This window comes from Scyliorhinus torazame, chromosome 15 (assembly GCF_047496885.1).
Source record: "Scyliorhinus torazame isolate Kashiwa2021f chromosome 15, sScyTor2.1, whole genome shotgun sequence".
In the NCBI taxonomy this organism is placed as follows: Eukaryota; Metazoa; Chordata; class Chondrichthyes; order Carcharhiniformes; family Scyliorhinidae; genus Scyliorhinus; species Scyliorhinus torazame.
Window position 1 is genome coordinate 128,070,283 of NC_092721.1, and position 27,158 is coordinate 128,097,440.

At 50.1% G+C, this 27,158-nt stretch overlaps 1 protein-coding gene across 7 annotated transcripts in view; it reads right to left on the reverse strand.

Annotated features, from left to right (window-relative positions):
• Positions 1 to 25,899, reverse strand: part of upf3a (UPF3A regulator of nonsense mediated mRNA decay) — a 160,110-nt gene extending 134,211 nt beyond the window's left edge. For 4 of the 7 annotated variants that reach the window (XM_072476724.1, XM_072476723.1, XM_072476720.1 and 1 more), the window contains exon 1: positions 25,706 to 25,897. In XM_072476724.1, the coding sequence (XP_072332825.1) occupies positions 25,706 to 25,822 (117 nt within the window). In that variant the 5' untranslated portion in view covers positions 25,823 to 25,897. Of the gene's footprint in view, positions 1 to 25,705 lie in introns of all 7 variants that reach the window. The other 3 variants (XM_072476719.1, XM_072476718.1, XM_072476721.1) reach the window with 2 other exon arrangements.
• Positions 25,900 to 27,158: the final 1,259 nt, after the last annotated feature.

The following is a 27,158-nucleotide window of genomic DNA, read 5'->3' on the forward strand; positions in this document are numbered from 1 at the left end:
ATATATCTGACACCCTACCATCACCCACCCATGCCCCCGATATCACTCTGTCCTGGATCTCTTGCGCCGGGAGCTGTGGAAATTCCCTCACCTGTTGCCTCACAAATGCCCTCACTTGCATATAGCGAAATGCATTCCCAGGTGGCAACCCATATTTTTCTGTCAGTGCTCCCAGACTCGCGAACGTCCCGTCTAAGAACAAGTCCTGCAATTTCGCAATTCCTGCTCGCTGCCAAGATTTAAATCCCCCATCTATCCTTCCCGGGACGAACCTATGGTTGTTCCTTATCGGGGACCACACTGAGGCACCCGTCACTCCCTTATGTTGTCTCCACTGCCCCCAAATTTTCAGAGTTGCCACTACCACTGGGTTTGTGGTGTATTTTTTCGGGGAGAACGGCAACGGCGCCGTCGCCAGTGCTTTTAAGCTAGTTCCCCTACAGGACGCCATCTCCAGTCTTTTCCACGCCGCTCCTTCCCCTTCCCTCATCCACTTACATATCATTGACACGTTGGTGGCCCAATAATAATCACTTAGACTCGGCAGTGCCAGTCCCCCTCTGTCCCTACGGCGCTGCAGGAACCCCCTCTTTACTCTTGGGGTCTTTCCAGCCCACATAAAGCTCATAATACTCTTGTCCACCTTCTTAAAAAAGCCCTTTGTAATCAGTACAGGGAGGCACTGGAACACAAAAAGAAACCTCGGAAGAACCACCATTTTAACCGCCTGCACCCTGCCCGCCAATGACAGGGGCGCCATGTCCCACCTCCTAAAGTCCTCTTCCATCTGCTCTACCAGTCGTGCCAAGTTAAGCTTATGCAAGGTTCCCCAATTCCTGGCCACCTGGATCCCTAAATACCGGAAATCTCTTCTTACCCTCCTCAACGGTAAATCGTCTATTCCCCTGCCCTGTTCCCCGGGGTGCATCACAAACAGTTCACTCTTCCCCATATTCAATTTATATCCTGAAAATTTTCGAAACTCCGAGTGTCTGCATTATCTCAGGCATCCCCTCCACTGGGTCCGCGACATACAACAACAAATCATCCGCGTATAATGACACCCGATGCTCTTCTCCTCCTCTAAGTACCCCCCTCCATTTCCTAGAGCCCCTCAGCGCTATGGCCAATGGCTCAATTGCCAACGCAAACAGTAACGGGGACAGGGGACATCCCTGTCTTGTACCCCTATATAGTCGGAAGTGGTCAGATCGTTGCCTATTTGTAATCACACTTGCCACCGGGGCCCTGTACAGGAGCTGAACCCATCTAATGAACCCCTCTCCAAATCCAAATCTCCTCAGTACTTCCCACAGGTAGTCCCACTCCACTCTATCAAATGCTTTCTCTGCATCCATCGCCACTACTATCTCCGCCTCCCCCTCCGGTGGGGGCATCATCATCACCCCCAACAGCCTCCGTATGTTAGCATTCAATTGCCTCCCTTTAACAAACCCCGTTTGATCATCATGCACCACCCCAGGGACACAGTCCTCTATCCTCATCGCCATCACCTTGGCCAAAAGCTTGGCATCTACGTTCAAGAGGGAAATAGGCCTGTATGACCCGCACTGCAGAGGGTCTTTGTCTCTTTTCAGGATCAGCGATATCGTCGCCTCCGACATCGTCGGGGGTAGTGTCCCCCTTTCCCTAGCCTCATTAAAGGTTCTCGTCAGAAGTGGGGCCAGCAGGTCCACGTATTTCCTATAATACTCCACCGGGAACCCATCCGGTCCCGGGGCCTTCCCTGCCTGCATGTTCCCAATTCCTTTTACCACCTCCTCCACCTCAACCTGCGTTCCCAGTCCAGACATCTCCTGTTCCTCAACCTTCGGGAACTCCAGCTGGTCTAGGAAACGCATCATTCCCTCTTTCCCTTCCGGGGGTTGAGCCTTATATAGCCTCTCTTAAAATATCTTAAACACCCCGTTCACCCTCTCTGCTCCCCGTTCCATCTTTCCCTCCTCGTCTCTAACCCCTCCGATCTCTCTCGCCGCCCCCCTTTTCCTAAGTTGTTGGGCCAGCAGCCGGCTCGCCTTCTCTCCATATTCATACTGCACTCCCTGTGCCTTCCTCCATTGTGCCTCTGCTTTACCCGTGGTCAACAAGTCAAAGTCCGTGTGCAATCTCCGAATTTCCCTGTATAGCCCTTCATCTGGAGCCTCCGCATATTGCCTATCCACCCTCAAAATCTCCCCCAACAATCTCTCCCTTTCTTTTCCCTCTTGTTTCCCCTTATGGGCCCTTATGGAGATCAGCTCCCCTCTAACCACCGCCTTCAGCGCCTCCCAGACCACTCCCACCTGGACCTCTCCGTCATCATTGATCTCTAGGTACCTTTCAATACATCCCCTCACCCTTACACATACCCCCTCGTCCGCCAACAGTCCCATATCTAATCTCCAGAGTGGGCGCTGCTCCTTTTCCTCTCCTACTTCCAGATCTACCCAATGTGGGGCATGATCTGAAATGGCTATAGCCGAATACTCCGTTCCTACCACCTTCGGGATCAGCGCCCTTCCCAGGACAAAGAAGTCGATCCGGGAGTACACTTTGTGGACATGGGAGAAGAAGGAAAACTCCTTACTCCTCGGTCTAGCAAATCTCCAGGGATCCACTCCTCCCATCTGCTCCATAAAGCCCTTAAGCACCTTGGCCGCTGCCGGCCTCCTCCCGGTCCTAGATCTGGACCGGTCCAGCCCTGGATCCAGCACCCTGTTGAAGTCCACCCCCCCCCATTACCAACTTTCCCATCTCCAGGTCCGGGATGCGCCCCAACATACGCTTCATAAAGTTTGCATCATCCCAGTTCGGGGCATATACGTTCACAGGCACCACCGCCTCACCTTGCAATCTGCCACTCACTATCACGTATCTACCCCCACTGCCCACCACTGTGGTCTTCGCCTCAAACAATACCCGTTTCCACACCAGTATTGCCACCCCTCTATTTTTTGCATCCAAGCCCGAGTGGAATACCTGTCCCACCCATCCTTTTCTTAATCTGACCTGATCCGCCAGTTTCAGTTGCGTCTCCTGAAGCATGAGCTCGTCTGCCTTTAGCATCTTTAGGTGCGCAAATACCCTTGCCCTCTTAATCGACCCATTCAACCCTCTCACGTTCCACGTGATCAACCGGGTTGGGGGGCTCTTCACCCCCCCCCCCCCCCCCTCATCGACTAGCCATCCCCTTTTTTAGACCAGCTCCTCACCCGGTTCCCACGCACCCGCTTATCCCCCGGACGGTGCCCTCCCGTCCTGACCATCCCATCCCGTAACAGCTCCCCCTTCCCCTTAGCAGCAGCAACCCAGTTAACACCCCCCCCCACCCCCGCTAGATCCCTCTCTAGCTTAGTTGCTCCCCCCATATTGCTTCCGGAAGTCAGCAAACTCTGGCTGACCTCAGCTTCCCCCGTTTATCCTTAGCCTCCCATTATGTGAGGCCCCCTCCTTCCCGCCACAATTTCCATAGTGCAGGAACAAAGCCCGCGCTTCCCTCTCGGCCCCGCCCGATGGCACAGCTCCCTTTCTCCTTCTCCCTCCCCTTCCCCTCCAGCGCCCACATTTCTTCGTGCCTCCCCCCCTTCGAGGGGAAAGAAAGTTTTCCCCCATTTGATTCACAGTCCCTTGCCACCACCTCGCTACTTCATTTCAAACACTCTTTCTCAAATCTAGTCCAACTTCTCCTCTTCAATGAATGTCCACGCCTCCTCTGCCGTCTCGAAGGAGTGGTGTTTACCCTGGTGTGTAACCCACAGTCTTGCCGGCTGCAACATTCTGAATTTCACTTTCCTCTTGTGGAGCACCGCCTTGGCCCGATTGAAATTCGCCCTCCTTCTCGCCACCTCCGCACTCCAATCCTGATACACGCGGATCACCGCGTTCTCCCACCTGTTGCTCCGTGTCTTTTTCGCCCATCTCAGGACCATCTCCCTATCCTTGTAGCGGTGGAACCTCACCACTATTGCTCGAGGTATTTCTCCTGCCTTTGGTCTTCTCACGAGGATTCGGTGCGCTCCCTCCACTTCCAGGGGGCCCGTTGGGGCCTCAGCTCCCATTAAGGTATGGAGATCGTGCTCACATACGCCCCAACATCCGCTCCCTCTGCCCCTTCGGGAAGACCCAAGATTCTTAAGTTCTTCCTCCTCAAGCTATTTTCCAGGGCTTCCAGTCTCTCCATACACCTCTTATGCAGTGCCTCGTGCGTATCCATCTTCACCACCAAGCCCTGTATCTCGTCCTCATTTTCGGCAGCTTTTGCCTTCAATCCGCGGAGCTCCATCTCTTGGGTCTTCTGCGCCTCCTTTAACCCCTCAATCGCCTGCAGCATCGGCGCCAGCACCTCCTTCTTGAGCTCCTCCACACATCGCCGGAGGAACTCCTGCTGTTCCAGGCCCCATATCAACTGGCCGCCCTCCGCCGCCACCTTGCTTCTCACTTCCCTTCTTTGCCGCTGCTCCAGAGGATCCTCCACAATCTGGTCACTATTATCTCTTCTATCCATTCACATCAGGGGGGACTCCCTTCTATGTCGCCTCACAGTGGGTTTAGCCTTCGAACATTGCCGTTGGGGCTCCCGATAAGAGCCCAAAAGTCCGTTAAAACGGGACGTGCCGAAACGTGCGACTTAGCTGGTCATCGCCGCACCCGGAAGTCCTGCCGAAGCCACATTGACGGTTTCGCCAGCAAGGCAGCACCCCTCTCAGACCTCCTAAAGGAAGGAGCCCCCTGGGAATGGCTTCCGCAGCACACGGATGCTGTGGACTCTTTAAAACAGGCACTCATAGCAGCCCCCGCACTACAAGTTCCAGACCCGCTTTCCCCTTACGCAATAGAGGTAGCGACCACAGACCGCACCCTTTCAGCCGTGCTCCTCCAGGAACGGCACAACCAGTTAAGGCCCGTAGCTTATGCCTCCAGACTTTTAGATGCTGCGGAGCAGGGATTTTCAGCCTGTGAGAGGCACCTGCTCGCAGTATTCTGGGCAGTCCAGTATTTTTCATATATTACCGGACTGAACCCCATCAAAATTCTCACCGAACACACCCCCACCCAACTTTTACTGGACGGATGACTCAAGGACGGTACAGTTAGTCAGATTTGAGCAGCGAGATGGACCCTTCTCTTGCAGGGACGGGACATCACTGTTAAAAGGACAAAGACACACACCTATTTAGCCAACAACTTACAGTACCGCGGAACCCCCCATGAATGTGAAATTATCTCTTCACACCACAACACAGGCCCCTTTATCGCTAAAACACCCCCCAGAAAGATAGATAGTTCAACCCAGAGCCCCCAGCACACGGCCACATAAAGATCTATGTGGATGGATCTTCCACAGTCTTGGATGGGAAACGCATAACAGGTTGCGGTATCTATGTCGAGGACGCGCAGGGACGCGCCCTCGAGGAAATATCGTTAAGACTACCCGGACACTTAGGCGCGCAGGCCGCAGAGCTCGCGGCCGTCACATATATAGTTGAGCACCCAGATTCCTTCCCCAGCCCAGCAGACATATACTCGGACAGCCTCTATGTCTGCAACAGCCTCACAGAATTTCTGCCCCTGTGGAAAGCAAGAGGATTTGTTTCCGCAGACGGAAAACCCCTCCCCTCAGCCGCATTGCTCCGTCATATTTTAGAAAAAGCCCAGAACAGGACTTATGGGATAATCAAAATCTGCAGTCACCATCGTTCCTCCCCCTCTGGAAATGTGAAAGCCGACGCACGGGCTAAAGCAGGTTCCAGACACGGATACTTTTGGACACACCCCCGAAAGCGCACCAGTGAGTGCAGTTCAGGTCTCACAGACAAAGATTGAGGATCTAGTGGAGGCCCAGAAGCAGGACAGCAATCTCAGGGAGATTGTAAAAGGGAAATATCCAGCTCCCTATGAGAGATTTAGAAATGCACTGACCACACATGACGGTGTGGTGTTAAAAGACACCCTTTATGTGGTTCCTGAACAGGACAGGAATCAATTGATTTGCTTGTTCCATGACGGTCATGGACATCAGGAAATCGATCCCACTACAGCCCATCTCAAGCAGCTTTGTTGGTGTCCGAATTTAAAGGAAGATGTAAACCATTACATAGAAAATTGTCTTATCTGTGCCCAGAATAATCCGGACAGATATGCCAAAAAGGCTCAACTCAGCCACACCCGACCCGTTAATGGCCCCTGGACTAACCTCCAGATCGATTTTATAGGACCATTGCCCCCTTGCAGGAATGGCTATAAATATGTACTTGTGGTAATTGACACATTTAGAAAATGGGTGGAAGCATTCCCAGCCCGCACAAACACAGCAAAAACCACAGCCAAGATTTTGACCCACCACATCTTTACAAGATGGGGACTTCCCCGCAGTATTGAATCAGACCAAGGTTCCCATTTTATGGGACGTGTCATGCGGAACGTCCTCACGATATTTGGCATCACCCAAAAATTCCACATAGCATACCACCCACAGTCGAGTGGTATCGTGGAGCGCATGAATCGGACCCTAAAATCCACCCTCAGAAAAATGGTCCAGCAGAACAACACCACTTGGGACTCAGTCCTCCCTTTTGCGCTGATGTTTTTGCGTAACACAATTTCCACTTCCACAGGTTACACCCCACACACGCTCATGACCGGACGCCCCATGAAAGGCACAGAATATGTTAGGTTTGGACTTGGCCAGCCCCGAAGTGACGGCCCTCACACACGAGAAAGCAGTAGAACAATTAGTGGAAAATGTTAAAACAGCTCAGTTAACAGCCGCAGTAAAATTGGGCACAAGAAAGAAACAGAGCAAGGCTTGTTTCGACAAGACAGTGCATGCGACTGAGAACAGTATCGGACAGCAAGTGATGCTCTCTGTATATAACCCCAGCACATTCCCGTCACCAAAATACTCGGGTCCGTATTCCATTGCAGATAAAGTAAGCCCTTCCGTGTATAAAATAAAGTACCCCGACGGTAAGACTGCGTGATTTCATATAAACCAGCTGAAGGCATATGGAACACAGTAGAACCACGCACACCACGTCATGCTTGATGCAGCACACCACACCCCTCCCACCGCCAACGTAACCCTACCAACCCCCACCATGTCCAGTCCAGCCACGGACTCGACCTCGACTCCACCCCCGAAATATACACTCCGCCCCGGAACGCCCACAGACTGCAGCAGCAGAGACAGCGGCTGTGACTCGGACGATAGCCACAGCACGCCTCCCTACTATCCCCATGCAACAGGGCACACCCAGCGATTCCGACTACGATCCAAGTGATCCCTTCATGATCACTTTCCTAAATAAACCCCATCACCGACCACCGAACCACACTGACGGCCCCAATTTTGTCCCCACACTAGACACCAATTACTGGCACCGAGATAACTCGTTCAGACTCGTCCGCAACGACGAGAGCAACCCCACCTCACACCATGCAGCCCTTTCAGCCCTGATACACTCAAGAGTGTGGCACCCGGGAGAAGAGGACGACCTTGGGTCTGACTCCCAAACCGAGAACCACTTTGCGATCCTGTTCGCAACCGAGAACTGAGGTGTCCAGATTATGTTTTAAAAGGAACCGCTTGGGAGAAGTGTTGTCCTTTCTGATGGAACCTGCAGAATGTTTTATGTTGTTTGTACGTTTGTTAAATGTTGTATGTCCGACAGGAGAATTTTTTCTCACTGCCCCACGCCTATTCGGCCGAAACCTCTGAGGACTTGCCTACAGAGACTAACCATTGCCAGACACTAGTTCAGCAGAAACCTCTGAGGACTTGTCTGCAGAGACTGGTTAAGGAACCAGACGCCCGTTCGTAACTGCCCTTCTGGTTCGAAGATAGAACCACTACGGCAGCCCCACCACGATGACTACATTTTTGCCCGTTCTTGTCGCTTGCTCAGGCAGTGGAGACACGGCTTGGGACCCGCCCTGCCTGGGGACCCCCCCCCTCTCTGGTCAACTACGCTCGGGTGGGAGAGATACGGCATTGGTAGCCATCCTACCCGGGGACTCCATCCAAATCGTACCCGTCGCGGCCCATACGCACCTCATTTTGGCACATTCAGTTCAAAAAGTTTTGTTTTGTTTTAGGTATCCTTTAGGTTGCCAACCACATGCTATTTACATCCTAAAACATGTGGATGGTAAATTGCACAGTCTGCGAGACGGCTCGCACTGGTTCATTATTGGGAAGTGTGTCTTGTCCTAAAATTCGATTTTTGAAAAAAAAATGAGAGAGTCACACATAGTGACCGATTATAAAGGGAGTAATTGGCACTACAGGACACACACTATCGTACGAGATATTAAACAAAGATAGTTACAGACACTATGCTTGTTTCCACAGAACTCCAGAAGCTCCAGGACCGGAGAAGAGAAGAAAGAAAAGGAAAGAGAAGAGCCATGAGGACTTCCTTCATATGGATCACCCTCATGATTATGGACATTTGGTTGCGAGTGAATGCGAACCCCATGACATCAAGCCCCCCAGCCGTTAATGTTTCACTTCCCCGCAGTACCCAGGGCCCAGTCACCAGCGACACCACATCATCTTGGTGTGCCAGGTTTATAACCTGGTACTCTCTGTCCTATGTAATCGAAACATTACTAGCATTAGCGATACTCTGCTGCATTGTGCAGACTATGCGTCTACGGAAATGGAGGAGAGCATACCGCGCTCGAACCCCGGTGTATAGGATCAGATCCCTTATGTTCGGATACGACCAGACACCCGACCCCCGCGATCTATAATAAAGTGCATTCACTTGCGTTCATTGTAAATAAAGAAATGTAAAGAACTGTTCATGAGCAAATTGTATGATCCTGAGCTTGACTGCCAAGCCAGGAAGACTGATGTATGAAATGCTATGATTTTGTTGTATGATTGAGGAAGGTAGGATAATGAAATGTTTAAGTGAGTGTAGTGTATTAAGAATAGTTAGAGGTTCCCAGTTTATTGTTTTGTAATGCATGTTGAGGGTAGCACAGTGGTTAGCACAATTGCTTCACAGCTCCAGGGTCCCAGGTTCGATTCCGGCTTGAGTCACTGTCTATGCGGAGTCTGCACATCCTCCCCATGTGTGCGTGGGTTTCCTCCGGGTGCTCCGGTTTCCTCCCAGTCCAAAGATGTGCAGGTTAGGTGGATTGGCCATGATAAATTGCCCTTAGTGTCCAAATTGCCCTTAGTGTTGGGTGAGGTTACTGGGTTATGGGGATAGGGTGGAGGTGTTGACCTTGGGTGGGGTGCTCTTTTCAAGAGCCGGTACAGACTCGATGGGCCGAATGGCCTCCTTCTACACTGTAAATTCTATGACTATGTCCCTGTTTGACATAGCGCCCTTAGAATTGTTAGTTGAAAATTTTTTGCATAGCTATGGTCAGTGCAGAGGCCATGAAGGAAGTGTCCCCCCCCCCAGGTCAAGGAATGGAAAGCAACATAGTTGTGTGATCCTTCACAAGGAAGGAATGTAGCCAGTTAAAATGGCTAACTCCCGATTTAGAATGGCTAACTCCTGATTTAAAATGGCGAACGGCAAAGGCTGAGGGGAAAGTCAGCCAACAGGACACAAACGAGCAGCTGCAGGTTGAGTGTGTATTTACCTCTGGAAAGGCCAGACAAGATCGATACCGGCAACCATCAGCATAACAAAACACAAGCCATCTGCATATTAATGAGCAATCCCTGGGAACAATGAGCAACATTTAGACACATAAAGCCAAACCAGACTCTTCGGCGCCAGCAGAAGCCTACACAAAGGGAGGTGAACGACCACCTCAGGACCGCCCATCGATCAAGGTATCGCTCCAGCATTGGAGAAAATCGAACCAAGCGATTGGGACAAAGTCCAATCACTTGGAACCAGGTACAGGGTCCGCCCCGAAAGGCGGGAAGCCCCTGGGGACTATAAGAATCAAGCCCAAGTTCAAATCGTCCTTCTCTTCTCTTCTTGACCGGGTCACTCAGCAACGCGAACCAACCCTTGACAGTGACCGGTCCAGCCTGATATCCAGTAAGTCTTACTTCAACGCTCGCTAAGAGATAGGCGCTCCTAGCTACCAATCTGTACCAACTTCGAATCCCGCAGGCTCAGAACCCGAATGAAAGGCCATTCGTTTCCCTGACCTGGTGGGCCAGTTCCAAGTTAAGTATTGGCCTGTTAGTCGTAGAAGTAGCTTAGACGTAGTATTTGTACATGAGTAGTGATTACTGTGTATAATAAATGTGCTTTGATTTAAATCTTACTAAGCGGTGTATTGGATTATTGATCATTACTCGGACTTGAACCACGTGGCGGTATCATAAAGTTACCTGGCGACTCAAGAGCAAAGGTGATAAAACAGAGCAATTAAACTAAGGCAAAAGTTAGCAACAAGTCACAATGTTGGGGGTTTACTACAGGCCTCCCAGGGGTTGTTGTGATGGGAGACTTCAACTTCCCCAATATTGACCGGGACTCACTTAGTGCCAGGGGCTTAGACGGGGCAGAGTTTGTAAGGAGCATCCAGGAGGGCTTCTTAAAACAATATGTAGACAGTCCAACTAGGGAAGGGCGGTACTGGACCTGGTATTGTGTTTGGGCCCGGCCAGGTGGTACAAGTTTCAGTAGGGGAGCATTTCGGGAACAGTGACCACAATTCAGTAAGTTTTAAAGTGCTGGTGGACAAGGATAAGAGTGGTCCTAGGGTGAATGTGCTAAATTGGGGGAAGGCTAATTATAACAATATTAGGCGGGAACTGAAGAACCTAGATTGGGGGCGGATGTTTGAGAGTAAATCAACATCCGACATGTGGGAGGCTTTCAAATGTCAGTTGAAAGGAATTCAGGACCAGCATGTTCCTGTGCGGAAGGAGGATAAATACGGCAAATGTCGGGAACCTTGGATAACGAGAGATATTGTAGGCCTCGTCAAAAAGAAAAAGGAGGCATTTGTCAGGGCTAGAAGGCTGGGAACAGACGAAGCCTGTGTGAAGTATAAGGAAAGTAGGAAGGAACATAAGCAAAGAGTCAGGAGGGCTAGAAGGGGTCACGAAGACATCGGCAAATAGGTCTAAGGAACATCCCAAGACTTTTTAACACGTACATAAAAAGCAAGAGGGCAGCCAGGGAAAGGGTTGGCCCACTGAAGGATAGGCAAGGGATACTGTGTGGAGCCAGAGGAAATGGGCAAGGTACTAAATGAATACTTTGCATCAGTATTCATCAAAGAGAAGGAATTGGTGGAAGGAACTGGAGAAGGGTGTGTAGATAGCCCTGGGTCATATTGAGATCCATAAAGGCGAGGTGTTGGGCGTCTTGAAAAATATTAAGGTAGATAAGTCCCCAGGGCCTGATGGGATCTACCCCAGAATACTGAAGGAGGCGAGAGAGGAAATTGCTGAGGCCTTGACAGAAATCTTTGGATCCTCACTGTCTTCAGGTGATGTCCCGGAGAACTGGAGAATAGCCAATGTTGTTCCTTTGTTTAAGAAGGGTAGCAAGGATAATCTAGGGAACTACAGGCTGGTGAGCCTTACGTCAGTGGTAGGGAAATTACTGGAGAGACTTCTTCGAGACAGGATCTACTCCCATTTGGAAGCAAATGGATGTATTAGTGAGAGGCAGCATGGTTTTGTGAAGGGGAGGTTGTGTCTCAATAACTTGATAGAGTTTTCGAAGAGTTCACAAAGATGATTGATGCAGGTAGGGCAGTGGATGTCGTCTATCTGGACTTCTGTAAGGCCTTTGACAAGGTCCCTCATGGTAGACTGGTACAAAAGGTGAAGTCACACGGGATCAGGGGTGAGCTGGTAGGGTGGAAACAGAACTGGCTAGGTCATAGAAGGCAGAGAGTAGCAATGGAAGGGTGCTTTTCTAATTGGAGGGCTGTGACTAGTGGTGTTCCGCAGGGATCAGTGCTGGGACCTTTGCTGTTCGTAGTATATATAAATGATTTGGAGGAAAATGTAACTGGTCTGATTAGTAAGTTTGCAGATGACACAAAGGTTGGTGGGGTTGCGGATCGCGGTGAGGACTGTCAGAGGATACAGCAGGATTTAGATCGTTTGGAGACTTGAGCGGAGAGATGGCAGATGGAGTTTAATCCGGACAAATGTGAGGTAATGCATTTTGGAAGGTCAATGCAGGTAGGGAATATACAGTGAATGGTAGAACCCTCAAGAGTATTGAAAGTCAGGGAGATCTAGGTGTACAGGTCCACAGGTCACTGAAAGGGGCAACACAGGTGGAGAAGGTAGTCAAGAAGGCATACGGCATGCTTGCCTTCATTGGCCGGGGCATGGAGTATAAGAATTGGCAAGTCATGTTGCAGCTGTATAGAACCTTAGTTAGGCCACACTTGGAGTGTCGTGTTCAATTCTGGTCGCCACACTACCAGAAGGATGTGGAGGCTTTAGAGAGGGTGCAGAAGAGATTTACCAAGATGTTGCCTGGTATGGAGGGCATTAGCTATGAGGAGAGGTTGAATAAACTTGGTGTGTTCTCACTGAAAAGACGGAGGTTGAGGGGCGACCTGATAGAGGTCTACAAAATTATGAGGGGCATAGGCAGAGTGGATAGTCAGAGGGAGCATAGGTTTAAGGTGTGAGGGGCAAGGTTTAGAGGAGATGTACGAGGCAAGTTTTTTTACACAGAGGGTAGTGGGTGCCTGGAACTCGCTGCCGAGTGACATTTAAGGGGCATCTTGACAAATACATGAATAGGATGGGAATAGAGGGATACGGACCCAGGAAGTGTAGAAGCTTTTAGTTTAGTCGGGCAGCATGGTCGGCACGGGCTTGGAGGGCCGAAGGGCCTGTTCCTGTGCTGTACTGTTCTTTGTTCATTGAGACACCCGCCAGTTGGTAGTAAGTCGTACAAGAATATAGTCGCGGCTTCCTGTGGAGGCCATGGAGGAGTAGGCCGCACATTCGATAGCTCCCGCCTGAATCGGACTTTCGGGCCTTTTTTCCGGGATTTTTGTGGACTTTATGAAATAAATCGATGTATCGATGTAGTTAGCATCAGTAAGGAGGATTTCCCCCCTGGTATATGGATAGCTGGACCAGAAGTGGCCGTGTGAAACGAATTAGTCCCGACAGAGGGAAGCGAGGGGAGCTGGCAGAGCGGCGAAGCATGGCAGACGGCAAGAACCAGGGAGCGGCGGCTCACTGGACGAAGGAGCAACAGATGGAGTTTTTCAAGAGTTGCTTTGCCGAGCTAAAAAGGGATATGCTTGACCCGATGAAAGCATCGATTGACCAAATGGTCGCGACTCAGGCAGCCCAGGGGAAAGCGATCCAAGAGATCGAATTAAAACTCTCCAACCAAGAGGACGAGATAACTGTGCTGGAGCACAAGGTGGAGGTGCTGGAGGACCGCCACAAGCAGATGCAGGAGGAGCTGGAGAACAGAACCAGGAGGCAGAATTTAAGAATCGTTGGCCTTCCTGAAGGTATCGAGGGATCAGATGCGGGAGCGTATATGGTGAGTATGCTGGAGTCGTTGATGGGAGCGGGGTCGTTCCCTCGACCCCTGGAGCTGGATGGAGCCCACAGAGCCCTCGCAAGGAAACCCAAGGCGAACGACCCACCAAGGCCATGGTGGTCCGTTTCCACCGATTTTCAGACAAGGAGCGCATCCTGCGATGGGCCAAGAAGGAACGGAGCAGCAAGTGGGAGAATAATGAGGTGCGCATCTATCAGGACCTGGGTGCGGAGCTGGCCAAGAGACATGCGGGGTTCAACCAGGCAAAGGCGACCCTCTTTAAGAAGGGGGTGAAGTTTGGGGTGTTATACCCAGTGAGACTGTGAGTAACACACGAGAACTGACATTATTATTTTGAGTCACCAGATGATGTTTGGACATTTATTAAAGAGAAGTTGGACTCGAGTTAAGAGACACTTAATGCTCCAAAGATGGGAGGAGTCCGCGGCGGTCTGTACTTGTGTTCTGTTTTAAATAAGATTGTGGGGCGCTTTGTTTAGAAGGTGGTTGATACGGGGGTAGGGGGTCCCTGAAGCCAGCACTACTCGTCGGTCGATTGGGTTCTGTTTTAAGTGAATATGTTTGTTTGGCTTTATGGTTATGCTAATGGCTTTTTGAGAGCTGATGTTTACTTACTGGGGAATGTGGTCTTGTAAATAGTTTTTTTCTATGTGGGGAGAGGCGCCTGAACAATAAGGCGATAGTCTGACCAGCACCAGGGGCGGGGGCTATCCGGGTCAGCATGGATCAGCTGACTCTCGGGAGCGTGGTGGGGGGTGACTTAGTGTTGAGTTGGTGTTTGATTTGGGATATTAGGTTTTTGGTGTTAGTGGGGGAGGGGGTAGGGGGGGGATGGCTGCTTTGCGGGCAAGGGATAAATTTTCTTCAGAGAATAAAGGGAGGGTGGGGGGCGGCTGCAGCTTGAGGGGGTGCCCGGGGAAGCGGGGGACGCGTGCTCGGAGCTGGCCAAGAAAGGGGGATGGCTAGTCGGCGGTGGGAGGGGGTTGGTAGACCCCCGTCCAGGCTGATTACTTGGAACATGAGAGGTCTAAATGGGCCAGTGAAGAGAGCACACGTGTTCGCGCATTTAAAGCGACTAAAGGCAGACGTGGTAATTCTTCAGGAGACACATCTGAAGGTCACAGACCAGATGAGATGAAGGAAGAGTTGGGTGGGTCAGGTGTTCCACTCAGGGCTGGACTCGAAGACCAGGGGGGTAGCAATTCTGATCAGCAAGCTAGTGGCATTTGAGGCTGGGAGAATAGTGGCTGATAAAGGGGGTAGGTATATCATGGTGAGTGGGTTGGAGGGGGTCCGAGTGGTGCTCGTGAATGTCTACTCCCCGAACTGGGACGATGTGGATTTTATGAGGCGTGTGTTAGGCAAAATCCCGGACCTGGAGTCACACAACTTGGTCATGGGAGGAGATTTTAATACGGTCATTGAACCTGAATTGGATCGCTCAAAATCAAGGACAGGAAGAGGCCGGCAGTGGCAAGGGAGCTGAAGGGCTTTATGGAACAGATGGGGGCGTAGACCCCTGGAGGTTTACACGGCCGAGGGTAAAGGAGTTTTCCTTCTTCTCCCACGTCCACAAAGTTTATTCCCGTATTGATTTTTTTTTGTTCTGGGCAGGGCGTTGATCCCAAAGATGACTGGGACGGAATACTCGACGATTACAGTTTTGGATCATGCCCCGCACTGGGTAGATTTGCGGCTTGGGGAGGAGAGAGGGCAGCGTCTGCTGTGGAGACTGGACGTGGGGTTGTTAGCAGACGAGGTGGTTTGCGGGCAGGTGAATAAGAGTATCCAGAGCTACTTGGAAACAAACGACATGGGAGAGGTTTCGGCAGCGATGGTCTGGGAAGCCCTGAAGGCAGTTATTAGAGGGGAACTTATGGCGATCCGGTCCCATAGAGAAAAGAGGGAAAGGGCGGAGAGGGAGAGATTGGTGGAGGAGTTACTCCTGGTGGACAGGAAATATGCGGAGGCCCTGGATGCGGGACTCGTGAGGGAGCGGCGCAAGCTTCAGGCGGAGTTTGAATTGTTGACCACAGGGAAAGCGGTAGCACAGTTGAGGAAGGCTAGAGGTGCGGTGTATGAATATGGGGAGAAGGCGAGCAGGATGCTGGCACACCAGTTTAGGAAGAGAGGCGGCCAGGGAGATTGTAGGAGTAAAGAATAAGGAGGGCGACTTGGTCTCAGACCCGGAGGGGGTGAATGAAGTTTTTAAGGAATTCTACAGCAAACTATGAGAGTCGGAACCCCTGGCGGTGCGGAAGGGAGGAGGCAATTTCTGGACCAGTTGATGTTCCCGAGGGTGGAGGAGGGTCTGGTGGAGGGGCTGGGGGCACCGATCGAGATAGAATAAATTATTAAGGGGCTGGAGGGCAAGCAGTCGGGCAAAGCTCCGGGGCCGGATGGCATCCTGGTGGAATTTTTTTTTTTACTGTTCAGAGGTGTTGAGCCCACTATTGATGAGGACCTTTAATGAGGCGAGAGAGAAGGGAATCCTCCCCCCTACAATGTCACAGGCCTCGATCTCACTCATTCTGAAACGGGATAAGGACCCTGAACAGTGTGGGTCTTACAGGCCAATCTCGTTGCCAAATGTGGATGCCAAGCTATTGGCTAAGGTCTTGGCCACGAGGATAGAGGATTGTGTCCCGGGGGTTGTAGCCATCTGGGATGGCCACGTCCCGATTACAAAATGGACACTTGCAAAGACTGCAGGGAAAATTGGACAATGCTAAGAAACAAGCAGGTGCAAGCTCTGCCCGTTTGGGAAGAAGAGATCAGGAAATATATCAAAGGGAAAGGAGGACCCCTTTAGAGTGAATTCTGTGATAATGAGGAAACAGGACCCGGGAGTATAGGACACACTTGGTGGGAGAAACTGTCAGAGATCCACAAGAAGAGCTTGGGAAAAGCTCGCAAGCTGATGGCAATCGTGTCCTGTTTGGCACAATTGCGAGGCACAGAGGAGGTCATTAGGAAGCTCCGTAGAGAGATAGAGGAGAGAGCCAGAACCAGTGGGGTAGACGTGAGTGAGGTAGAGAAAGAGAATCGAGATCTGAAAGAGCAGTTAGCAGCAAGGGACAGAGAGGTGGATGATGCCAAGTGGGCACATCAGTCTTGTCTCGCGCATTTGAACAGCTTTCAGATACAATACGATAAGGTCTACCAGGACACGCAACGTGCGGTCTTGGTAAGACAAGAAACAGAACAGCAAGTTGAGAAATTGCAGAAGCAGTGCAATGATTTAAAAGCAGCCCTACGAGCACTCCATACTTCCACAACGGAACAAAGGCAGAGCTCCGTAGACCATGCAAAGTGCCGGAAGCAAATTGCAGAATTGCAATCTCTACTGTCCGTGCAAAATGGCTTTCAGAGTACATTCGGACCCCAATTAGATCAAGAAAACTGTCCTGATTGGCAGTAATTGATCGAGACTGCCCATAGATACGTACATGGGACATGTACGCAGGAAAAACCCCAGAAAAGGAAAGCGCCCCAATCGAACAGGCAGAACACACCCCCATGAATCCTGTGACCACACACTGCAGGGCCGAAGGAGAAGCAGACTTCCTTTACACAACCCCGTTAACCGCAGGACGCGCGTGGAAAAATTACACTGTTCCTTCCCACTTCAGACTCCCACCAATTTTTCGCTAAAGTCAGACAATAGGCAACCATGTACGGCCTGGACGAAAAGGAGCAAGTGAAGCTCACAGCTTTAAGCCTCGACCCTTCAGTCGTAGCAGCCCTTCCTGACCCACAGAATGTAGGAAGCACACTCCAAAGAGATGCACATAGCGATCCTTGATGCGATCGGCTTTAATAGAGGAGACCCCGTAGAAGGCCTAAACAAGTGTAGGCAAAAGACAGAGCACCCCACAGCGTTTGCTGGACGTTTGTGGATTCACTTTAGCGCAGTTTTTGGAGAGTTAGCCCATGCCCATTTGTCCCCAGATAATATGGCCAAATGGATCCGAATTCTAGTCTCCCACGCCACAGAAGCAGGACGAAAAGCTTGCGCAAATTATGACCCCCTCAGATGAGACCCACAATGAAAAATGGGTTTTGAAGAGATTGTCCCGCGCTTGGGAGCAATCAATTGCAGGCAAAACCGCATTTATAACACCCGATGAAGAGCAGGCAGAAATGAACCCAGTTAAAGCACACCAGAACCTCGCATGGGTAATTGAGGGTAGGACCAGCCAATCCCAGCCAAAACCTCAAGAATGTTATAATTGTGGACAGCTAGGACACTTTGCACAAGAGTGCAATGCGCCCCAGAAGCAGCAGAGAAACCAACAGACAGGCACCCTAAACAAGAATAGGCAAAGCCGATCCATAGCATTAGCATTAGAGAGTACAGACATGAACGGCACTGACTGACGGTGTTCAGGCTCCCCAACTTGGGTCTGCGGCACCCTTTGGGACATGTCCGGTAGACCGGTAGTAGCAGGCAAAGTTCGGGGACAACCCGTGGAATTTCTTTGGGACACAGGAGGGTCCCGCACCACACTCAATTCCTCCACGATGTTCCAGCGAGACACGTGGCCCACAACAGACACCATTACACTCAGCGGTTTTACAGGCCATTTGCAACAGGGACACATCACAGCCCCTATAGCAATACAGATAGGGAACATCGCAACCAAGCACCCCGTAGTTTTAGTTGATCTGCCCCAGACAGCAGAACATATCCTTGGGATCGACTTCATGAGCTCCCATAACCTTTCTTTTGACCCAGTGAACAAGTGTGTATGGAAAATGGCAAAGGCAGCACGAGCCCCCACCATGCTCACAGTAGGAGAATACGTAAATAGGATTAGCTCAGTAGACTTCTGGTTTGACCCTCGAGCCATTAAACACAACACAGGCCCATTTATTCCCAAAACACCCCCCAGGAAAACAGGTAGTACACCCCAGAGACCCCAGCCCACAGACATGTGCGCACCCCTGAAGATTTATGTGGATGGCTCCTCCACAGTGTTAAACGGAGAGAGAATTACCGGTTGTGGTATATATGTAGAGGACACACAGGGACGTGTCCTAGATGAAATTTCCTTGAAGTTGCCAGGACACTTAGGCTCGCAGGCAGCAGAGCTGGCAGCGATTGCATATATTGTAGACCACCCAGACTAATTCCCGACTCCAGCAGACATCTATTCAGACAGCTTGTATGTCTGTAATAGTTTGACAGAGTTCCTACCACTCTGGGAAACAAGAGGATTTGTTCCCGCGGACGGTAAACCCCTACCCTCAGCCCCATTACTCTGCCATATCTTAGAGACAGTGAAGGATAGGAAATACGGCATAATATAAAGTTTGCAGTCATTACCATTCTTCCCCCCCGGAAACGTTAAAGCAGACGCCCTAGCGAAGGCAGGCTCCAGGCATCGTTATTTTTGAAACCCCCCTGAAAGCACCCTGGTACACATAGTTCAGGTCTCACAGACCAACAGTCAGGATTTAGCGAAGGCCCAGAAAGAGGACGAGAAACTAAAGGAAGTTTTAAAGGGAATCTTCCCAGCCCCCTACGGCAAGTTTAAAAACTCAATCACCACACACGACGGTGTGATTTTAAAGGATGGCCTTTATATAGTTCCCAGCCAGGACAGGAACCAGATCATTTGTCAGTTCCATGACAAATCATGGACACCAAGGAATTGAACCCACCCTAGCCCACCTCAGACCGCTTTGCTGGTGGCCTGATTTAAAAAAACGATGTCACACACTACGTAGAGAATTGTTTAATCTGTGCCCAGAACAATCCGGACAGATATGTGAAAAAGGCTCAACTTAGCCATACCCACCCCGTTAATGGACCCTGGACAAATCTCCAGATAGATTATATAGGACCCCTACCCCCGTGCAGAAATGGTTATAAGTATGTGTTGGTGGTCATAGACACCTTCACAAAATGGGTGGAAGCATTTCCGTCAAGAACTAATACGGCCAAGACGACGGCTAAAATATTAACACACATCTTTACAAGATGGGGCCTCCCACGCAGTACAGAGTCCGACCAAGGCTCCCATTTCACCGGACGTGTAATGAAAAACATCCTCACGATTTTCGGAATTACACAAGTTCCATATCGCATACCACCCCCAGTCAAGTGGTATTGTAGAACGAATGAATAGGACATTGAAAGCCACCCTCAGGAAAATAGTACAGCAAAATAATAGCACCTGGGATTCAGTACTCTCATTTGCTTTGATGTTTTTAAGAAACACAGTTTCTACATTTACAGGTTTCACCCCCCACACCCTCATGACCGGACGCCCCATTAAAGGCACTGAGTATTTACTAGGACTGGATTTGGCCAGCCCCGCAGTTACAGCCCTCACAGATGAAAACGCGGTTACACAACTAGTACAGAACATAAAGGCAGCCCAACTCGCTGCAGCAGTGAGACTTAGAACCAGGAAGAAACAGAGCAAGGCCTGTTTCGACAAAACAGTACACACCACTGAGTTTACAGTAGGGCAACAAGTTATGCTTTTCCTTTACAACCCCGGTTCATTCCTCTCCCCAAAATTTTCCGGACCATACTCCATTTCAGACAAAGTCAGTCCCTCAGTATACAAAATAACCTATCCCAATGATAGGTCTGCATGGTTTCATATAAACCAGCTCAAGGCTTAAGGCTCACAGAATAACCACACACACCACATCCTGCTCGCAGCAGCAGACGATCACACCCCGCCCACAGATGACTTATTCCTACCCTCCACCAACCACTCCAGCCCGCCCTCAGACATGACTTCAACTCCGCCCCCAGAGGCACGACTCCGCCTCTCCCTTCCCTCAAGCGACAGCGACAGTGATAGCGATCACGATGACGACAGCCACAGCACACCACGTTACGACTACACCCCTGTACCAGGCCCCACTCCCAGTGAATCTGAGCATGATTCTACCGACCCATTTGAGATCACTTATCAAAGCCCCTGACCCAGACCCACTGCCCGACGATTACGGATTGAAGCATAGTCGCTACAACCTCGACACACTATTCTGGCACCGAGACAATTTGTTCAGGCTCATCCGGAATGATGAGATGGATCCCAATTCGCCCTAAGCAGCTTTAGCACGGTTACGACAGACGAGTGTTTGGCAGCCGGGAGAAGATGATGACTTAAGAGTCTGACTCCCACCAAACCAATCCCTTTGCGACCCTGTTCGCTATTGAGCCGTGAGGTGTCCAGATGATGCAGAAAAAGAAACCAATGGAGAGATATGGTGTCCTTTCTGATGGAACCTGCACCATGTTTGTTGAATGTTTGTTCGTTAGTGTTATCGTTAAGTGTTGTGTGTAAACTCGGAAAAAATGTTCACGCCCCCACGTCACCACCCTCTTGGGACAGCCAATGGCTGTTAGAGGATCTAGTTTGTCCCCCGAAACTTGTTAATGGAATAAGTTTGTCCCAGACAATAGTTCAGAGGAACTAGTTGGTTGACAGAACCCGACTCATAGTTGCTCTCCTAATTCGAGAGGCAGCCCCCCACGACGACCACATTCTTACCGGTTGCTCAGGCAGTGGAGAAACGGCATTGGTCCCCGCCCTGCCTGAGGACCCCCCTCTGGTCAGTTACGCTCGGGTAGAGCACATACAGCATTGAGGAAGACAAATAAGCGGTGCGGCAAAGATGAAGACAGCCTTCGTGTTCACATGGATCTTCGCGGGATCCCTTCAGTTGCGCGGGGACGCTATCCCCCTGACCCCTACCACACAAACTGTAAATGACTCTCACTCCTGTAATACATGGAACCCCGAGATAACTAGCCCAGCGACAGCTAGCAATACCCGACCTTGTGTGATAAGTTTTATCACCTGGTACTCACTCTCATATGTAGTCGAAGCACTCTTAGTGCTGCGAATACTTTGCAGTGTCATGCAAACATTTAGAGTCAGGAAATGGCGAAACAAAGCATATCGCTCTCGCACCCCGGTATACAGATTTAGGTCCCCCATTTTCGGATTTCACCAGACCCCCGGACCCATTGGGACGGATTAAAGAGCATCCACTTTGTTTAATGTATTCTATGGAATAAAGATATGTAAACCTCTGTGTCTGACTGCCAGGCCAGAGAAATTTGTGTGCTGCTATTTTGTACAGTTTAAGATGTATAGATTATTTTTGGATTGTTTAAATGAGGATAGTTTATTGAGAATAGTTAAGAGGTTCCAGTTTTTTATTTTTCTGTAATGCATGTATTAATGTCATAGCGCCTCGTAGAATTTTTGATAATGAATGTATTTAAAATGGTTTGGGTAAAATTGTATTGCATAGGATAGGACAGTGTAGAGCCTAAGCATGGGTGCCCCGGGGATCAGAGGATGAAGACGCCATGGTAATGTGATCCTTCACGCTTCGCGTTGAGGATCACAAGGAGGGAGTGTAGCCATCTGGGATGGCCACGTCCTGATTACAAAATGGACACTTGCAAAGACTGCAGGGAAAATTGGACAATGCTAAGGAACAAGCAGGTGCAAGCTCTGTTTGTTGATTAGAACCTTAAACGCTCAGACAGGACAGAAACTACCAAACGATTTACATACTATTGAGCCATCTCCGGGGACAAAAGGGAAACATTTAGACACAGTGTTAGGACAGACTCCCCGGCGCCAGAAGAAGCTAAGACAAAGCTGACTGACAGTCACCAGGACACGCCCAGCGATCAGGGAACCACCCCTCTATTGGAGGAAAATTGATACCGATGATTGGGAAAGACCCAATTAGTTGAGGCCAAGTTCAAGGCCCGCCCAAAAGAGCGCGAAGCCCTTTTGAGTATAAAAGGTATCCCCCAAGGGAGAACGCCCTCCTTTGGCTTTGGCTCTCAGCGAAGAGACCAGCCTAGCAGCTACAGCAGACCAAGTAAGTTCCAAGTCAACGCACGCTACAAGATAGACGCTCCTAGTTGCTATGCTGTAAACAGCTCAACCCAGCAGCCACAGAACCGAGCAACGGCCATTGTTCCTCTGACTGAGTGGGCGCCCAAAGCTAAGTATAGGCCTTAGTAATAGTGGTAGTTTAGTTTTGTAGAGTTTATGCACGAGTAGATTTGGCTGTGTGTAAATAAATGAGCACTACTTTTGAACTTACTAACTGGTGTTTCGAGTCATTGATCAGTATTCGGTACTGAACCTTGTGGCGGTGTCGATAGATACCTGGCGACTCTTGAACAAACGTGATTAAATAGAGCCAAATTACGAACCAACCAAAAGTTAGCAACCGGGTGATAGGAGAAGACCAGACGCGATTCGTTAAGGGCAGGCAACTTAATGCTAATGTGCAGAGGTTTTAAATATTGTTATGATGCCCTCGGAAGGGGAGGAAACAGAGGTTGTAGCAGCGATGGATGCAGAGAAAGCTATTGATCGGGTGGAGTGGGAGAACCTGTGGGAGGCGCTGGATAGGTTTGGGTTTGGTGAGGGCTTTATCCAGTGGGTGCGATTGCTGTACCAGGCGCCTGTGGCAAGCGTGCGCACGAACCGGCACGAATCCATGCAGACACAGGGAGAACGTGCAGACTCCACACAGACAGTGACCCAGCTGGGAATCAAACCTGGGACCCAGTCACAACCGCTCACCCATCCCCCCAGGCCAAATATTCGAAGAGCCCAGTAGTAGTAGCCACGCTCCGGATGTGGTACCTAATGAGGAAACACTTTGGCCTAACCGAAATGATCACCATGGCCCCCATCTGCAACAACCATAGGTTTACTTCCGCAATAATGGACGCCGTCTTCAAAAGTTGTAGACAGGACGAGGGACTCTGACAGTTGGGGACATGTACAAGGACGACAGAGTAGCGCCCCTGGGAGAACTCATGGAGAGGTTCCAGCTACCAATAGGGAATGACCTTAGATACATTGTCAAAAACATCATCCGCAAAGAAACAACAATGTACCCCCAGATACCAGGATATGTACAGTGGACAACTGGAGGAGGTAAGCTCCCGCCGGGCGAGAGAAGGAAAAGGTGGGAGGAGGAACTAGGCATACAGGGGGAGGACTCTGGATCGAAGCACTGAACAGGGCGGACTTCGCCTCCACGTGCACAGGGTTGAGCCTAACGCAGCTAAAGATAGTGCACTGAGCACACCTAACCAGAACTCAAATGAGTGGGTTCTTTCCGAATGCGAACAATGCCAGGGAGGCCCAACCAACCACACCCACAAGTTTTGGGCTTGTCCCAGACTTGTCAGGTACTGGATGATTTTCTTTGAGGTTATGTCCAGGGTTGTGGAAATGAGGGTGGAGCCATGCCCAAAAGTGGCAGTCTTCGGGGTATCAGATCAGCCAGAGCTTTTCATGGGGAAGGGGGCCGATGCACTGGCCTTTGCCTCCCTGATCGCCTGCCAGGGAATCCTGATCGGCTGGCGATCGACTGTACCACCCAAGGATGCAGGCTGGCTGTCTAACCTGGCGGAAATTCTCAGGCTGGAGAAAATAAAATTTGGCATGGAAGCCATTCACCAACTTGTTTCAAGACCTGTTCGAGCCAGCAACCAGTAGAGTGTGTGGGGGGGGGGGGGGGGGGGGGCTGGAGACATGGGCGAGCCACGGGGCAGGGAGGAAAAGGAAAGGGGGGGGGTCAAAGGCACTCAAAACAAACACAAGGGATAAAGCCACAAGGGACTGGTCTGACAGCAAGCTAAGGCCCAAACCAAATTGTATATAAATGCCTGTAAATAAGTGTTGGCCATATTGGGGAATGTAAAATATGTTTGCTGACTAGAGGGGGTCACGGCCACAGTTACTGTGAAGGTGCTCAGTTGTCAATATAAGTGTTGATTTTTGCACGATTTTGTTAGATATAAAATATGAGAACTCAATAAAAATATTTTCAAAAAAAATCTATGTAATTGCCTTTGTTTAAGTTTAACATTCTCTGTATGTTGCTTTCAAACTTAATATGAAATTCAACTGTATTGTGATCACGTTTTCCGAGCAGGTTTGTTGCTGCCAGATTACGAATTAACTCCGTCTCACTGCACAATACTAGATCTAAGATAGCTTTGATTTATTTAGCTTCACAATGTATTAATAGCTCAGCAAACTATTACAAAAGTATTCCACAAACTCATCTTCCAGACCAAAAGCAGAAAATGCTGGACAATCTCAGCAGGTCTGACAGCATCTGTGGAGAAGGGAGCTAACATTTCGAGACTAGATGACTCTTTGATAAAGAGTCATCCAGATTCGTTGACAAAGAGTCATCCAGACTCAAAATGTAAGCTCTCTTCTCCCTCCATAGATGCTGTCAGATCTGCTGAGATTATCCAGCATTTTCTACTTCTGATTCCAGCATCTGCAGTAATTTGCTTCTATCTTCCAGACATCTTTGCCAATTTGTTTGGTCCAGTCTATATGCAGATGCAAATTCTTGGTAATCATTTTTTTGCCTTTGTTACAATTTCCCCTTATTTCTTGCTTAATGCTCACTTGTCCATCTGTAACTACTGCACCTACAATTAGCCTGTCAATCTGTAAATTACACAATATTAATAAGCAACATAAATTTGTCTGCAAATAATTAATAAAGTTTAACGTTATGCACAAAACGGTGACATCTTCAGTGAATAAGCGTTACCTTTACGAACATTTTAATATTTATGGATTAAGAGGCCCATCCACTCCGTTTAAAAGATCGGTGAAAACAGGAAATATTTGCAATGAAGAAATGCGATGTTATCTCCACAATGAATGAACAGCTAACAAAATGACAGCGACATGCGATGTGAGACTGCGATGCAGAAAGAGCTCCTCTCCTGCTTTTCTCTTTAAAGGGGCGGGGGGGGGGTGTCACCACGTCGAAGTAATTGAATTTAAAAATAGCAATAACCTGTGCCATGGCACGATTTACGATCAGAGATAGAAGCCCAACATGCACATCAGATGTTCATTAAGGTGAGAATGGTTTCTACCCATCAATGTGGATTATATGGGTGTGAATCACGCGCGGTGATGATAGTGATGATGAATAACGGGGTTATCATTGAGCAGGTAGCAAACCAAAGGGGGAGCAGCGGCGAGGAAAGACAAGTGCAGCCGCGCGTGCGGACCTTGCGCTCGAGGCTGCCCCCGCGAGCCAGCTGTCAATCACCGTCACCGCTCACGTCACCATGGAAACCCCGCAACGCTCTCGACCCCCGCCCCGGCAAAAAAAAAACGGTTTCGTGCTTGAAGATGGAAAGCGAGCAGCGCGGCCCACACCTTAGTGAGCACCTCCTTTTTCTCATCTTTCTCTTTCCGTTTCTCCCCTTCCTCTCTGTCTCTGAACTGGATCTCCACTCGCCGCTCTCGCCCCTTGTTCTCTTTCTCCTCTTTCATCCCGCACACTCTCCTCTCTCTCCGCTCCCTCCTCGCTCAACCTTTCTCTCTCTCTCTGCTCAACGTTCACAAGGGGCACGCCTCGCGAGAACGCCGGCCCGCGACAGCGCACGCACGCGCACCTTGCGTAACGCCGGCCCGCGACCGCGCACGCGGGCCCCTCCCCCCTCCCCGATTGGTTGCCCCTCAACACCGCAGTGCTTCTCGCGAGCTTCCGCGGGATTGCTGCCTGATTGGGTCAGCGTGGAGCTCGCCAATACATCGAGGTTCACGCCCAGCCCAACCTTGTTAATAGGTACTCACCGGGAAAATACACATCTGTCTATCCTTTGCCGTGCAGCCTCTTGACGTTTGTGTTTACTGTTCAAAGGCTAATTATCATGTGGCATTAAAATAATGGAAGACCCAAACATCGTACTGAGAATATTACAAATTTGATATGTATTCAGTCTAAAGATGTGCAGGCTAGGCGGATTGGCCACTCTTGAGGTCAACCAAATATAAGACTTAGGGATAAAGCAAAAAAGGGTCACTTCTGATAGGGGCACTGCCCGAACAGAACAAAGATCAATGGAAACTTTTTAAAAATGTAAATGAGAGTGCAATTAAAGGGTCCGATAAGAACTCCAACCCCTGCAGTGCCCACCGGGCACGGAAGGCCTCAATGGTGCCTGTGGACGCTGCATGCTCCCTTTCTAGGGACAACCAGCTGCGAATATAGCCAAGGAAGAGGGGCAGACAGTCTGGCCAGGCGGCTCCCTGGACCAGGCCCAGGAGCAGGTTCACAAGGACTTCCCTGCACCCCCCCCCCCCTCTCCCCCTCCGCTCCAGGTGCCCGCAGATCAAAAGCAAAATGCAAATTAAACTTCAACTGAAGATTTTTCAGAAAACTAAAAAGGGAGTGCAGCCTATAATACGTAACATCGACATAGTCCATGAACCCCACAAGGCCGCAAAAATGGCAGACTTCTTGGGAGTCCATGAACCGGTGCAATCGGTGGTTGTACGGCGCTGCTGCATACAACACCCTACACTCCTTGGCCCCAAGATTGGAGGGGAGGACTCTTCCATCGAGGGACCTCCAGTGGGGATCTCAGACGGCAACAAGGCACGCCATGGCTTGTCCAGGTGATGGGTGAGAATAAGGAGGTGGAATTCTGTCCAAGCAGGGGTTCACTCAGACGAGAGACCACTGCACACCTGCGTGTCCTCTAGACTGTGATTGCCATCGGGTCGAGCAGGACCGTTTTGAAATCTCGGATGGCATCGGCCACGAGCCAGACGTCCACTGCTACATGTGCTAACTCGTAGGTTGTCATCCAGCCCACTCTTCCGC